Raw genomic sequence first — 16728 nt, 5'->3', positions numbered from 1 at the left:
GGCCTGTATTCAACATAAGGAGCTCTTGTGTCTACTGACAGATGATACTAGTGTGCAGATTTGCATTTTAAACTACCAGTAAAGCTCTTGAACACAAGAAAATAAAGTTTTAGATAAGGCCTGATATTGCTGATGATATTGATATGAGAAAGAAATCCAAAGTTGATTTGAAAAGTCGAAGTCAGTTTAAATAACATTTTATCTTAAGGGAGAGAAAGTTAAATATATCGTTGTTGAATTCAAATTAAATTTGAATTATATTTTTTAGATGAGAATTGTCAATGATATTGATATAAGAAAGAAATACAAAGTTGTAAAATATTCTTATATGAGAGAAGACAGCTGTAAAATTAAAGCAGAATTGCTGAGTAATTTAATACAATAAATATATTTGAATTATTGTATAATACCAACCACAAAGTACTTGTTGTTCCAATTGACAAGTGCAGGCATAAATGTCTAACGGCAACATCACAAAATATTAAATATTTTTTCCATGTAAAGAAAGTTTGAAGTCAAAAGAAGTGGAGATGGAGCAGCAGTTAGAGAGGATGTAATAACATGAACAGTTCAGTACGTCTTTAGGTGGTCACCAAAGAGATTGTACTTGACAGTGACTGGTTGAAGTCTGAGTGTTTACATTTTTTCTTTGTTGGCAAGGTGACAGCAAAATGGATGTCAGGAGATACAAAAAAGACATTTAAATATTGGAACTGATATTGTTAGAGTTTGGTGTTACTCAGTTGAAAGTGCATAACAAAGAAAAAATGAAAGCAAGAAATGAAGGGAGGAAGGAAGGAAGGAAGGAAGGAAGGAAGGAAGGAAGGAAAGAAGAAAGGAAGGAAGAAAGAAAGTAATGAGGGAAGGGAGAAAGAAAGAAAGGAAAAAATAAAGGAAGAAAGGAAATGTTTTTGCTTTTTAATTATGATTGAAATCATTAAATTCCAATGAAATTTTTTATGCACTGACAAACAATAAATTGCATCATGAATACAGGATATACAGTTACAGCAGATGGAAGAATGACAGTGAGTGGTTCTAAGAAGAGAATAGACAAAGAAAAGAAAGAAACTTTATTTGGATTTAAAGATTGAAATCATTTCACAAATAATTCATCAATGACTTCAAATCAAAGATGGGGTTAAGATAGAGATAATAGTTCAAAGACAAAGAAAGTGAAGAACACTTGGCAATGCTGAACAAGGGAAAGAAATTTGTCTTCTAAGCTTTGTTGTCTCAGGCTAATTGCTTTTTTTGAAAAGCAGAAAGAAAGCGTTTACACAGTATGAAAGCAATTACTGCAGATCTCAGCACCCTGGTGATTTATACTTCAAGTCCTTTCAACACATGTACAATGTGAAGCTGGAAGACAGTAGATTGGCAGCCTTCAAACTAGGCTGAATAGTTATCAATGCTGTTCTGTAGTTGTTTTTTTTAAAGATCGGCTAATATGGCCTGTGTAAAGTAAGGGGACAACATCACAAAGAAAACTGATTATAGACAGATAGCTGAAATAGAGAAAAGAGAAAAAAGAAATGAATGGAGGGGAGGGAGGGAGAGGGAGGGAGGGAGCAAAAAACGAAGAGGAAGGAAGAAGGAAGAAAGAACAAGAGAGAGAGAAAGAAAGAAAGAACAAACGAACGAAAGAACGAACGAACCAAAGGAAGAAAGAAAGAAAGAAAGAAAGAAGGAAAGGAAGAAAGTTTAATGTCATTAGGCAAAGAGCAAATTAGCAAGATCAGCGTCCCAACAAGACACATCTGATTAACATTTTTACTTAAGTTATAAGATAAGATCTGATAACTTCCAGTTAATTACCAGCAAGTTCACACAAGATAGCAATCTCTACAGGTAATACATTAAAGCGTAAATCAAGAAAGGTCTATTTATCTTGATTAAAGAGACTCAGTATAATTTTCATGTTGAGATCTTCTGTAGCAAAGGACCAAAGACTTTGTTACATTGGCATTCTTAGGTCCACATGATGAAAGAAGCAACATCCTAGGTTGGTCACCCTGTGTCAGACTATTCCTAACATTAACATTAGATTTACTATTATATAACACACACATCCCATTACGTGACTGACCTATAACATAAGGTGACAAATCATCATGCTTCCCATGCTTTCCTATTGGCTCCTGGTTACCATGGTAATCCTTATTATGGTTCTCATCAACAGAGTATTGCATTGATACTGATCTCGGTAAATGGTATTCATCAGTGTCTGGTTCTTCTTGGTTGTGCTCCACTGACATAGATCTTGGCATAGCATGGTACTTCTCTTCAGGGAGGTCCACAGAGATCTCTCTGTATTCTGTTGACACTGACCTTGGCAAGGGTGTATGGAGAGAATTTTGTTTGTAAATGGGAGGGGCCGGTGTTCTGTCATACAACTTGTCTTTCGACGGACCATCTACTGCTTGGTGTTTATTTTCAATGTCAACTGCAAGAAAAGAAGTCAAATGAATGTGAAATTTAACAAGACATTATACAGAGTTCTTAATGATAATAATAATAATGATAATAATGATAATGATGATGATGATGATGATAATAATAACACCCATAGGTTACGTTAACACACCCTATGAGTGTCTTTGCCTTGCATCCAGATGTTTAATAAACTGCATAATAATAATATTTATTGAGACATGATAAGTTTTACAGCGTTGATGATCAATGTGGTCGTGTATTGAATTACAAATATAGTATTTGTCATTTAATACACAACCACAACAGAATGCTGTAAAACTTATTGTGTCTCAATAAATATTATTATTAATATATCGATACCCAATATGTATTTCTCTCTCTTTCACTCTCTCTAACTCTCTTTCTCTCTCTGTTCTTGCAAAATTTCTCAAATGCAATAGACCTCGTTTAAATAGCTTGCATGGCATATTGTTTTCTCATTTCAGACCATGTGTCATAATCTATAATTAGTGTTGTTTCTTCGTTTAACAGCTGCACATGACAAGACACAAATATGATAGAGACATACATGAATAATTGTGTTAAAAAAAGGTCTCAACCATTGCAAGCCCACCATTCGTCTCACTTTGATGGCAAAGGCACAGCAGCTATACCTTTCTTTTCAAGATGGTCAAGGGAATTGTAAAAGGGATTATTGATGCATGATTATTTTCTATTTTTCAATAAATGCTATTATTAATAATCATATTTAATACTTACTGTCAACAGACATTTCATGTTTTATAGATGCCAGTCGTGTTCTCATTTTCATCTGAAATCTGTGGAATGCTGTGCACATTTGCAGCAGATACTTGGCCCTAAACAAACATATTAACATCATTTTAACTCTAATAATATAGTTATTTTTTCACCACTGCTTTACCCACTGATTGACAAAAGTCATGACAAATTAATTGGCAATAGACTACCTTCAATCGTATACAATGCTCTCCCATGTAAGCACTCTTAGGAATAATTGATTAAGTAATCTATTGCTATGACATACGAATTTCTCGCACAATGATTGGCTACTTTTTATCATAAAGAAGAGGAGAGACAAATAAGCTGACATCATCAACAGCGCATGCTCATTCTGTTGGTTGTTTTGATCACTAAAAACTAAAAACAAGAATTTTTTGTCATTTGTGCTTTTTTTGTTGCTGTTATAATTGTAAAACACAAATTGACAACAACGTTTTGTGTCTGTCTCCTCTCATTCACATTACACCACATGTTCATTATCCAATTTTCATGAAAGTAGTTTGCAAATCCACTTATCATCTTTGTGGATCCACCCAACTTTGGCAATGGGTGATGCAGTTCATCAACAATAAGAGGACAGACAAGTAAAAAAATTAAAAAACAGTCAATTTGTAAATTCTCAATCTGTGTATAGAAAAATTCTTAAGGTGACTGCCTACTTTTGGAAATTGATTTAAGCTTTTTTTAAAACTTCGATTTTCCAAATTGAAATTTAATGCTGATTCCAAATCTGGAAAGAAAAATAGGGTGTCCCGAGCTCGTTTTCAAGATAATCAGTATTTAATGGAAGCCTACGCACGAGCTTTTGGAGTAAAAATTGCGCCACCGGAAGTGTTTAGAAAAAAATTAAGATTAATAAGATAATAGTTATTTGCAGACTATATGATTGCACGAACGAAGGCTAGTCAATCCTTCTACAATAATACATGGATATTTTCGACAAAAAGACAGAGAGATACATTGATTTGTCATGTTTTGTAGTTTCGGTGCTCTTAATAAATCTCATAAAGTCGAACAAAAATTCCTACAAAAATCTATTTTTTCACGTGTTCCTGATTTAAACTTTTTCTAAAATGTTGATATGACCTAGATTTTTGGGAGTTTTTTCGAATGAGCTATTAAAAAATATAGAGTCCCGTGCAAAATTCGAGGGTTTTGCCCTGTTGAAGCTCAAAACGCGTATGGTTCTTCAATAAAATCTTGTAGATTTTTCAGCGGTTTTTGAGCGCGCGCACATCGTGGGCTCAAATCGAACGTTCAAAAGTAGGCAGCCACCTTAAGAGGCAGCTTACTTTTTGTAATGGTTGGTGTAAAATGTCAGCTTCACGCCATCTGGGTTTGACATTGGCTCTATTAAAAATTTCTTTTTCTGAAAACAAAATCAAAATATTAAATAAATAATAAATAAGTAATGGGGAATTACAGTGGTTCTTGCGCTGGATGCTAATTGAAATTTAGAATTTGATTTTTACAGAAGGAGAACAACCAAAGAACCTGGAGAAAAACATTTGATCATCATTGGCAATTAACATTAACATCAATTATAGCAATGTCATCAGGGCTCGAATTAAAATAGCAGCCTGCAAATGACCAAATTTCAGGTATAGCCAGGTGAAAATAACATTGCACTGCCAAATGAATACTAAAATAGGATGCAAAAGTTACTGGAATGAATTCCTTTTACCATACTCCTAAAAATATGGCAGACTACAATGTCTTCTATTTCACGCGATGAACATCATTATTTATGAACATTAATGTCCTTATCAACATCAACATAGTCATGAATCATCATCATCATAAGCATCAGCAGCATCAACAGAAACATTGCCCACTGCTGCAAAAATGGGCTAAACTAACCTTAAATGACAGCTTTTTAGTCATTGGCCAAGAATGTTTATGAACAGGGCTCTTGATGTGTCCCCTTGACTGAAAAAAAAAAATGCATTCAGTTTTAAATTTCTTTCTGAAATTTACTTGTCAAGTAAAGGTTTAAAATAACGGCTGGTCAATAGGCAGTCCAACCAGAATATTGGAACTTGTCCGGTTCACTTTACCTTTGATGGTTCTATAAAAGTTCAATCAGTGAGGTTGAGACAGAAATGAGGCATGAATGAGCTAAAACTAATTTGGTTGGTCATCATGACCAGCAAACTGACAAGCCGTTATTTTGAGCCCTAAGAGTATAAACATGTCGAATAACTTAATTTCTAGTATCCTTTCTATTTATTATAACATTTATTATTGATATTCTTCTTTTTAATTTTCTTTTCTCTACAAATTATTGTTTTATTGAGTAACTTTATCGTTATGACTGTAGCTGTGTTTAACTTATCTTAACTTTATATAACAACTAATGGGAGCCTAGCTCGATAACTCCTAGTTTCTCTAGGCTTCCAACATTAACATTGCTTTAGTGTTATATTTCTTTTCTTTTTTTTTTTTTTTTTAAATTCAAATCATTTTTGTAATTTTGACGAAATGTAAATAAAGGCATTATTATCAAACACAAAACAATAAATGGCACTAAGGAGAGGTTGGATTTCATCATGTTCATGCATTTATCAAGTCCAACCTCCAACTTGGAGCCATTGCTTTGTGGTCACTTAAGTGTTTTCTGGAACATATTTCCAAAAAAAAAACAGGCTCTGAGTTCGTTAAAAGTCACAAACTGTTGACCATGTGAACTTCAGCTCCTGAATTAGTGGGAGGAAACTTACCTCATAAATTGTGACACCTCTGACACAAATGCCAAGATACAACTTTTCACTATTATCACTCTTCTTGCTCTGAAATATATAATAAAACGTTTCCTTTTATTGTATAAATCTGTAATAACCTGCAAAGAAACTTGAAGAAGTGTTCACAGTTTAAGTGTCTCACTGTAATATTGAAAGGCTATTTTCACTTTACTATACTGTATATGTACATGTCACAACCTGTACAACCATACTGGTCGTTAAGTGTCTCACATTAATATTGAAAGGCTATTTTCACTAAAATACTATATACATGTCAAAACCTGTACATGTACGTGTACAACCATACTGGTCGTTGTGTGAAACCAATATACCAATTGATGACATTCACAATGCTAAACTGAATGGACCAATAATACAGAAGATATGTACAACAAAAAAGATTACTTTATATAATTAAATAATCTATAAAGTAACTATAAATTTAAAAAAATGCTATCATAACCAATAAAAGAATAAATGACTAGCAATTAATGAAATCGATCAATAAACGTAGGCAATAGGTTAATATGCACTGTAGTCGTGACAACCATGCTGCTTACATATTGCACTTTATAGAAATGTATGCCATATTCAGGTAATTTCTGTGCTTCTTGGATGAACTCAAGCTCTGCTTGTTCTTCAGATAAGCCAGCAAAGTTTTTGTGGAACTCAGGAAGCTGGAGGGTCGTATTTTCAACTGATAGTTTCTTGATTATCTGGTGTGGAAATAAATGAGTTTTTTTCAGGATTTTTCACATCTCGATTTTCCAGGGGGTTTTTCACATCTCCTCACAATGACTCCAACTCATTTCAAAACAGCTTTTTGTGTGCACACTGCCACTCTTGCCGTTCAGCCTTTCTCAATGTTGCCATCCTTGCTAGAAAGTGGAATACCACCCTGATGTTCTAACAAAGATGGCAACCCCAGACACGGCAACAACAACAGCCCACGCATGAAAAATTGTTTTGAAACATGCTTCATCATTGTCTGGGCATCATCGTCCTCACTCCCATCATGGATCTAACAGGGGGGGGGGGTACTCCGCAAGGAATTGGGTAGGGTGTTCCGCTGGGATTCTGAAAGGAGTACCCTGTTTATGACAAAAAAACTCAAATTTGTAGAACCTGTTTATGAAAAAGAATATAATTAATTAATTGTACTGTGTTCCCGTTTCAATTATCATGTCAGCTCGAGTATCGTTTTTTGAAGACCATAGTAATCAGTTTCAGTCAATACGAAAGTAGAATCCCTGAATATGACAGGAAACTCAGGAAGAACTTGGAACTTGGGTGAAATTGCATAAACCTGTTTATGATAAGAAGCTCGAAAAACCATACCCTGTTCAGTGGATCATCCCTGTATAGTCCATATGTGGGAGTAACCCCCCCCCCCCCCCCCCAGGGGATCTAAGGTTCATTATAATGTTCAACTGGCACTTACCCTTTCATTGAGATAATGCTCAACAAGAAAATAATCTCCCTCAAGGGTATCGACATAATTCCCTGTCTCTGCCTGTAGAGCCAGTCCAGCTAACAAAAAGGCAGCTTCCTCGTGACAATACAGCCTGCCTTCAAGGATGTCCTTGCGCAGCTGAAGATAAAACTGATGACGAGTTGTTTCTAGACTGAATAAAAGAAAATGTGATAGCAAAATATTAATCAGTGCTTTTATACTGGTCCCAGAGGGCCAAGGACTCATACAAGCATTCAAGTCCAGCGAGTCATGCTGTGATTAATGAGCTTTATTTCTTGATTTATATGCCGGTATCACACTTTATTTTAGGGTATTGATAGTTCTTTGGTTATTCACACAGGACAAAAGCTTACCTTAAAAGTTCGGTATGCTCCACATAGAATTTTACTCGAAGGTACAGAATGAATTCTACCATCTCTCCTTTTGACTGCAAGATACAATTAATGACTCAGAGATAAAAACATTTTGATGCAAAAACAAAGCAGAGGAAAGCAGGCAGACAGACAGCACACAGACATACAGCAGACACACAGACAGAAAGACACAGAGGCAAAAAGGCAGACAGCAGACAGACACACAGACAGATAGACAGACATATACACAGACAGAAAGACATACAGACGGACATACAGACAGACACACAGAGACAGAAAGACATAGACACAAAGGCAAAAAAGCAGACAGCAGACAGACACACAGACAAAAAAGCAGACAGACAGACATACCACAGACACACAGACAGAAAGACATACAGACAGACACACAGACAGAAAGACAGACAGATAGACAAACAGACAGGTCATGTTTAGATGATGTCAATTCTCTTCAGACCAAATTGACATAATATGAATAAATTTAAAACAGTTATTAGTGAGAGCACCATTAAAGACATCATCACAAACCTCTTTCCATTTTGAAGGAGCATATTTTGATAATTTAACATCAAGATCGAGAAATATTACTTCATCATCTGAAAAAAGGATTGATGTAATTTAATTATTACTCAATCATACAGTTTTCTTAAAATATAAATGTTTGCAAACTGGGTTTGCACGCTTGAAAAACATGTCATGGTCATTGTGTTGAAGAAAATTATCGAAAGGGTGTCGACATGCGGAGAAAGGAATGAAGAGTGAAAGCGTGACACTTGTGGGCATTGCCATACATAGATTAGATGTTTTAAGGCATGACCATGCATGTTTTTCCGTCATGAAAACCATATCTGGCGACATCCATAGTATATGCATTTTCAAAATATGTATCAGAATACCTTCTATCTTTGCAAGCCCAAAAAATATTTTTTCAGTAATCCCCAGGAATCTCGTTACTTGCTCAAATAGGTCTTTGGTTGTCATGGAGACCTGGAAACAATAAATTATTATGGGAACCATAGACTCAGTAATGATGTATATATTTTTTGTAATGACAGGTCTACAGGGTTAGGTGTGGATCATACCTCAGCCATCAATTGCAGTTTCTGTCCATTTAGAGCCACTACAGTCACTATCTTTCTAGGGTGTGATGAATGAAAACCTTTCTTCTGTTAATAATAGAAAAATATAATTAAAAATGTGCCTCTTGAAATTCATATTTGTAACTTTACAAAGTAACTGTTACGTTAATCTGTATTGCAAGACACATGCATGATGCACAATGCATGCAGCAATTCTGTCTCACATGATGACAACACTGCAGACAGTATTGCCACTTTATTGCTGTGATGATTGAAACAATGTTATAAAAATAATCATATATTATTATTCTCTTTCCTGTCAACAATACCCATTGCAGAAGCTAACATCCCAGGGAAAAGACCTTAATTTTCAAACTTGTTGTCTGCATTCAGGAATATTGTACAGTCGCTACATTTAATTAATATGAATTAATCATAATTTCTGTTATTTATTTATTTATTATTTATTCATTAGTGACTTCCATGCAGATAACAAAAAAACGGACGGACAAACGGACTTGTAGTCCCAATGAGGCTAGCCCCATATGTTATATCATAATTATTAATTCTGTTTAATATTAATTGATTTCTTTAGTAAGCTGATTTTAGTCCTTGTGAATGATCTAGCACATGCTCATTGTGATTGTCTCACTTTTAGCAAGCAATGAAAATTGTCGCTAAATTATTGAACACTGTTATATAGCATGTAGTATACCTGTCCATCCTTCCTTAGTTGACCAACAGGAGTGATGTTGACTATGGATTTCTCTGGGTCTTCGGTTATCATCACAAACTCAGGACCAAAGAAAGTCTACAATGCAAAATAACAAAAATAATCAGACAATCAAAATGGAATTTTAAAAACTGACAAATAATTTTACTTTGCTAAGTGATCTTTTTTGTAAGCTCTTTATTGAAAAACATTGTACAAGGATATTCAGAAGAATATTCCAATCATTTACAAACTAAAGTGTTATAAATACAAAGGACGAAAAGAATACGATGTGTGCAGTAAGGAGATCTTTATATAGCATATTTACACCTGTTTTCAACACCATGTGAGATCATTTTCATATAACTCAGGAAGTTTTGGGAAACGACCCTCAAACTTATTTCAAGACATTGCCAAGAAATTATGCAAGGTTTTTATGGTTTTTATGTGTGCCACAGAATGTCATTGAAACACTTTGATTTACAACTATCTGGCCAAATTAGTCATAGCTTAGTCACATCTCATTTCTGCCTGAATGTTACTGGTTTAAATGACCGCCAAGCTAAAGATTTGACCGGATAAATCCCAGTTATTGCCCGACAATGTCCGATGTCCAGCCGTTACTTAAAGCCCTGTCTATCATAATCTTCAAAATTGTGAGTGTAACAAATTTTTATCTTTGTTTTGTGTTTCTTTTAAATCTTAAGGAAGTTTACCTTAAGAGTATCTTCTGAATCATGTTTTTCTTTCTCGATATCATTAAATCTATTAATATTCGGAAGCGAATGATAACGATTATCAGCTGCAAGAGGACCACTCAATGATGAGCCAAGACCGGCAGACGGTTGGTGCAAATCATTAACAGACAGGTAAAGTGGATTGTTGCTACAAAGAAAAATAAAAACAATACAGTCATACATTTTAATACTAACATTAGTTCACAGAAACACTAAATATACACCTAATTGAAAAAACGTAGTTTGTATCCTTTACAAACTAGAAAGTTTGTATCCTTTACAAACCCTCCCAATGCCCAAAGAAATCCCCTTTTGGGAGAAGTTTGACAAATATTTTCTGAAATCAAACATATTTATACAGTACATTGAGTATATTTGATAATGTTATGCCCTGCAAAATATTTTATTTTGGCACACTACTGTACCTGCATGTAGAGACAATTCATTATTGAAGAAATAGAAAATTTGCGCGTGTGCTGTGTGCTGTCATAAAGCACACGGGGGTTGGTAGAACACGAGAGAAGTGTTAGGAGAAGCACGACGTGTAGCGGAGTGCTTCTGGACACTTCTCGAGTGTTCTGCCAATCCCCAAATGCTTTATGACTGCACACAGCACAGCAAGCAAGTGGACAATTCTTCAAATGTCTCCATCATTGCAAGCTCACCCTTCATCACGCTTCGATGCAAAGGCAAGGAGCTACCTTTCAAGATGGCTCAGGGGACTGTGAAGGGGACTATTCCATATTAAGGTTGTTACGAATTCAGGGACTAGATGATAAATTTGAAGCAAGAAATAAAATCTAAGAAAAACAAGATGAATACAGTACCTTAATGAAGGTATATTTCTGCCAGCTCTGAAGGCATTTTGAGATACTGAGCTTCCAAAACTCTTTAGGTTGAATTCGCTTTCATAACCATCAGTAAGGTATGACTCAGGTGCATAACTGCCTTGGGTAATTGATACAGCAGATGATGAACGACCGTCAGAGAACATTGAAGATCTTGGACCTGATGCTGATGATGAGCTGTCGCTGGCTACAGAATGCATGCTGGCAAACCGGTTCAAACCCTGAATATCTAGAAGATAAACCACCAGCAAAAAATTTTAATTCTAAGCAAGAAACCAGGCTACATGTTTGCGTGGTTGTCTCATGCACCTAATAACCTTACACCATCTTCCTGTCTCCCAAAGGACAGTGTAGACCACCATACACTGAGGAAATCCTGGATGCTACTTGTGTGTCCCCAGAGAATGGTAGAAGATATGCATTTGGGAATGGGTGAAACTTCTGGACATATGTGTTTGGGAATGTCAGCAATCATAGAATCAATGGCCCATGAAACTAATTATTATTGTTAGGGGGGAGGGGGGGGGGAAGTATGTGTAAAGTACATGTGATGTCAGTGTGGATAACCAAATGACAGTGGCTCTTCCTTGTTCCTAATTCATGTATTTACTACCTAAGACTAGCAATGGCTGGACGTGATAACCAGCCATGGAGTGATTAACATGTAACCAGAAAATGTAACAGGTCAAAAGGACCAGCCTATGAGGCGCTTTCTGGAGAGCCACTGTCTGTCAAACAACCGTAATTTTGAGCCCTGTAAGAATTTCTTAACAATCATAAAACTTACCTGGTCTTGTTCCAGAAGGTCCTGATCTATTTTGTATGTCTCCTGACAGATGACTAGTTGGTCGTTCATACTGACTACCCTCAGCTGGAGGGTGGGGATAGTAGCCCGATGCTTCAGGTATCTTCTGGTAACCTACTGAAGGAGTATCAAGTCTAGGTTCACTCCTGTTTATTGGGTGGTGTGGCGTCATTTGATCCCATGATGGACTTGATTCCCTTGTGTGGAGTTGGTCAAGACCGTTTAGACTAGCGGCCATCGACCTTTTGGATCTTGCATTTTCAAGAACACTCCTGTACTTCTCTGAAAAAATATATTTTAAAAACATTCACAAACGTTTTTCAATGCCACTTCATTAAAAAGAAGTCTTATGTATTGTACATTTAAGATCTAAGTACCTAGGGTTGGTGGTATAGGTCTACTCTTATTTAATCCTGGTGATGCTGATCTCTGAGTTATCGGTGGTGTTAGTACTCTCCTATGGTTGCTGCCCACTAACTGTGCCGACGTTGACTGACCTCTTGAGCTCGTCTGAAGGGATGGAGGTGATGGTAGGCTTCTGGGAGTAGCCAACACTGGAGAAAACCTGGATGGATAATTCTGAAAACAATATAATAATAAATGATACTTATTATTTGTCTCAAAATTGAGACTGCAAACTGCTAGTCATTATCAGGCAATGGTGTAGACTGAAATGTGTTCCGTTATATTCACTCGTCAGATCATGGGTTTGCGGTAATATTAATAATCATGATACATGATAGTGAATGATAAGTATACATTTTATGGTACCATAAACATCAACCTCTAATTCGACTTGTCATGTGCATAGAACATGATATTATTGAATGTAGTGGCAGTGTGTGAATGCAACTACACACTTAATAATATAAATTTTTTCACTTCAAGTATCAGGTCAAAGGCACTCTATGAGAAGTAACTTGAAGCACAAAGATTCATAAAATAGTACCTCTTCACTAATGTCATAATCACTAATGTCTGTACTGTTGCCTGCTTCCATATCATAGAGTGAATCATGCACCTCAATCTAAACAATTAACACAAAAAATATTACATATATATATACATACTATATATTACATACTAACATTTGGGGTGGGGATTTGGTGGGTAAAAGCTCAGCCATGTAGACTGGTTATTGTGAACAACCCGCACCACTTGGCCATGGTATTGTGCGAACAGGTGAGAATTGTGCGAACAGGTTCGTGCAAAAAGGCAATTGTGCGAAACGACCGGTTACCGGCCATGGTATGGTGTCGGTAAAATAATGGTTTGTACTGTAAGTGGTTGCATTAGTAAGTGGTTGGTAAGTGAGTCAATAGATTGGAAATAAGATTCATTTTGATCACTTGGTGTATTTGCCAAACTAAATGCTTTATTTAAGAGGGCACAGAAAAGTAAAAAGTTCAGGAAACAAAAACCTGGGGGGGGGGGGGTGGAATTAGAAGTGTTCAAGCTTCAAGTGTCGTGACTGTAATAGATTTTTGATCTGTCCCTGGTTTTAGTATGAAAAGAGGAAAGGGGTATACTGGAACTTACATCTGGTATTTCATCTCCTAACAATGACTCAACAAGAGATGCAACAGTATCCCTGTAGTTCCGCCTGCTGTAATGGCTTTGACATTCCTGTTAATAGAATTTAACATTTTATTAAAAAGCTACTTAGTCATTTTTTAGTAAAAATGAATTAACACTTGATGTTTATTTGCTATAACATTGTGTTTCAAATGGACTTGACTCTCAGTTTTATAAAATCCCAAAACAGTCTCAGGTGATTCTAATTCAGTGTACAGATCAAATTAGAATTTAGTACTGTATGTTGGGTTTTGAGGAGCCTATGGAGAAACTTTTGAAGCCTGCAGACTTAAAAAAACTCTGTTTACACACGATACCAAGTCCTGGAATTGAACATGGAACCCGAGAGGTGAAAAGGTGGTGTATAAACCATCAAGTATGTCTTTTCTTAGGAAAAGAAGTATCAGTGAAGTGACCATACCTGCATAACCTGAGATAATCCACTTCTTGCATGGGCACTTTCCTCGCACATGCCAAGTAGAACAGACTCCAGAGACTCATTTAGACTTATTGGCTGTAATAGAGAAATAAATAGTACATCCAAAATTAACAATAAACTAGCTATACTAATTAAAATACATATATCAATAACTCTCTTACAACAATTTTCCTATTGATTACTTGACTGAAACGTTAGCGAAATACCAAAATTTTAGTTTTTGGGTTCCAAATTTAATTGCTTGATCTAATTCATTGCAACCTCATTTTCTGCCCTGAATAAATCTTTAAAGTTGTGTGTATATAAACCTAGTTAGTTTAATGGTTTCAGTATTGATTCTAAATGAATTGATTAGTTGAATGGCAAAATATTTCTGGATTTGAGTGCTTTGTTTGTAAGTTTTCAATGACGTCACAGCCATTAAACATATTGGATGAATATATGTATCATAAATTAGTTTATGACTTAAAGACACAACACTCAAATCAAGAAATATTGCACCATTCAATGTATTCAATTTATATAGAATCAATACTAAAGGTACCAATATAAACTAGGGTTGATATTATTGAGGAATAGTATGAAAAACACGAAACGAGACAACTCATGACTCAAATATAATGTAGATTTCTTTCTGGCTGATATATCACATTATGTTTCAACCACAATGGGATTCAAAGTCTTTTATCAGCTGGTTGAAACCTAGCTATGAAAAACATTGTTCCTATATATAACTCAGACACATGAGAATCTTATGATTAAAAGTCAAAAACCCAGAGACCTGACTAAAAATTTCTTGGTAGTTGTCTTGGTCGCAAAAGTAATTGTAATTTTTACCTTTCCAACTGCTACTTCAAACTCAGCTGCATGATATAGTGACATCCCCAATGAGTAAACACATATCTAGTTTAAAAATCAAAACAGAATATAAATTAGAATATACATGAAAACCTCTGCTAATAATTGAGAGAACCACTAATAAATCAAGGAACAAGACAGCCAAAAAAAAAAAACAAGAGGGAATGATTGAAGGGGAGAATGAAAAAAGGAATGGAAAAAGGAAAGAAGTGGAGAAAGGAATGTAGGGAGAAAAGAAGGAGAAAGGAAGGGAAGAAAAAAGGATGGAAGGAGGGAAAAAGGAAGGAAGGGAGGAAAGAAGGAGTAAGGAAGGAAAAAGGCAAGGTAGGGAGGAAAAATGTACAAAGGGAGGAAAAAAAGAAAGAAAGGGAGGATAGTAGGAGGAATGAAAGGGAAACGGAAGAGAGGAATGAAAGAAGGAAGAGAGGGAAAAGGGAAGGAAAGGATGAAAGAAGGAAATCAAGGAAGGAAAGAAAAAAGGAAAGCAAGGGGAGAAGGAGGAGGAAAAGGGAAAAGGAAGGAAGGAAGGAGGGGCGGGAATGAAGGCAGGAACCATCCAATAACATCAACTATGAGTATATAACCAATTACTAGACTGTTAAATTCATGTATATTGAAAAACAAGTATTCACATTACCTTTTCTAGTGCTGTATCACTAGGTGTGGCTCTGTTGGCATATGTTTCAGGTGCAGTATACGAACGATCAAAGTGATAACCTAAGATGAAAAATGCAGTTCCAAAACATAAAATACAATTATTACCTATTAAAAGAACAGACCTTTAATCCATTTATAGCACACTTTAAAACCCCTGTTATATTAGTCATCCCCCCCCCCCCCCCCCCCTACACACATATTCTAAACCTCCCTGCTATAAGCTAGCATCAAAAGGAATTTTGTACATTAGTCTTTTTGGCCCGTGAACATAAATGATTGAACTTAGGCCTTGGCAAACGTAGAACTTTCCATGCACCGAACTTAATTACATCAAAGAATGCCGCCTCATTATCACCTGATATCCATTGTTTTTAATGAGTTCGGTGCATGGAAAGTTCAACATTTGCCCTAAGCCTGAGGAGATAATAAAAGAAATAAATATTTCTTCTTTATCCTAATTTTTTTTACTCTCGGTTTTAAGCCCCCCAATTAGCCCTCCCAGTTAAAAGCCTAGATCAAAAAAACATCATGAACCAGTATAAGGGTTTATAACCATTATAAAGAGTGATATCAGTAATAAAATATCAGTCTTATATACAGCTATTTCAAAAAACGTTGTCATCGCCAAAGGCCAAAGGCAATAGGAGATAGGTCATTCCAAGATCCAAGAATAGCTGGAATGACTTGTGTTTCTGCTTCTTATTCACATTAAGAAAACGGACCTTACTGTTGAGACTGATTCAATGTTGTTTGTAGTCAACGAAACCATTTCCGTCTTGGAATGACCTATCGCCTATTGCCTTTGGTGATGACAACGTTTTTTGAAATAGGTTTATGCAGTACCTTGGTCTAGTGAAAACTTCACCCTGCCAGTGTGACACAGTAGGATCATTTCTGGTGTGATGGAGTACGATCCAAAAAATCTATTTCTTGCTTTACCTAAAACAGCAATTTCAGGAAGACCAAATCAATACATGAATGGACACATGGATAGAATGATGATGAATGGAAGAATAAAGGATGGATGAAAGAATGAAGTGGCAAAGGGATGGATGGAATGAAGGGAGGAGGAGAAAATAAATAGATGGATAGATGGAAGTGTGGATGGATGGAAGAATGAATGGGCAGAGGGATGGAATGAAGTATGGATAGAAGGGGGGTAAATGGATGAATGGATGGAATAATGGATGGA

The 16728-nt window shown here is 35.8% G+C and overlaps 1 protein-coding gene across 3 annotated transcripts in view; it reads right to left on the bottom strand.

Moving 5' to 3' along the window:
• LOC116302178 (tyrosine-protein phosphatase non-receptor type 13) overlaps positions 1-16728 on the bottom strand; it is a 63704-nt gene that overhangs the window by 41475 nt on the left and 5501 nt on the right. For all 3 annotated transcript variants that reach the window (XM_089031296.1, XM_031711403.1, XM_031711402.2), the window contains exons 4-25: positions 16380-16475; positions 15517-15596; positions 14859-14924; positions 14004-14096; positions 13547-13633; positions 12957-13034; positions 12385-12586; positions 11990-12289; positions 11182-11431; positions 10334-10502; positions 9621-9716; positions 8909-8992; positions 8723-8813; positions 8355-8422; positions 7806-7879; positions 7420-7603; positions 6539-6694; positions 5958-6026; positions 5098-5166; positions 4530-4606; positions 3196-3293; positions 2090-2446 (exon numbers count right to left, since the gene is read on the bottom strand). In XM_089031296.1, the coding sequence (XP_088887422.1) occupies positions 2090-2446; positions 3196-3293; positions 4530-4606; positions 5098-5166; positions 5958-6026; positions 6539-6694; positions 7420-7603; positions 7806-7879; positions 8355-8422; positions 8723-8813; positions 8909-8992; positions 9621-9716; positions 10334-10502; positions 11182-11431; positions 11990-12289; positions 12385-12586; positions 12957-13034; positions 13547-13633; positions 14004-14096; positions 14859-14924; positions 15517-15596; positions 16380-16475 (2844 nt within the window). The remainder of the gene's footprint in view (positions 1-2089; positions 2447-3195; positions 3294-4529; positions 4607-5097; positions 5167-5957; positions 6027-6538; positions 6695-7419; positions 7604-7805; positions 7880-8354; positions 8423-8722; positions 8814-8908; positions 8993-9620; positions 9717-10333; positions 10503-11181; positions 11432-11989; positions 12290-12384; positions 12587-12956; positions 13035-13546; positions 13634-14003; positions 14097-14858; positions 14925-15516; positions 15597-16379; positions 16476-16728) is intronic.

The sequence above is a fragment of the Actinia tenebrosa genome, unplaced genomic scaffold, assembly GCF_029948245.1.
Source record: "Actinia tenebrosa isolate PJP-AT-01 unplaced genomic scaffold, QUT_ActTen_1.0 PGA_scaffold16__25_contigs__length_10494907, whole genome shotgun sequence".
NCBI lineage: Eukaryota > Metazoa > Cnidaria > Anthozoa > Actiniaria > Actiniidae > Actinia > Actinia tenebrosa.
This window is presented reverse-complemented; position numbering and strand designations above follow the sequence as displayed.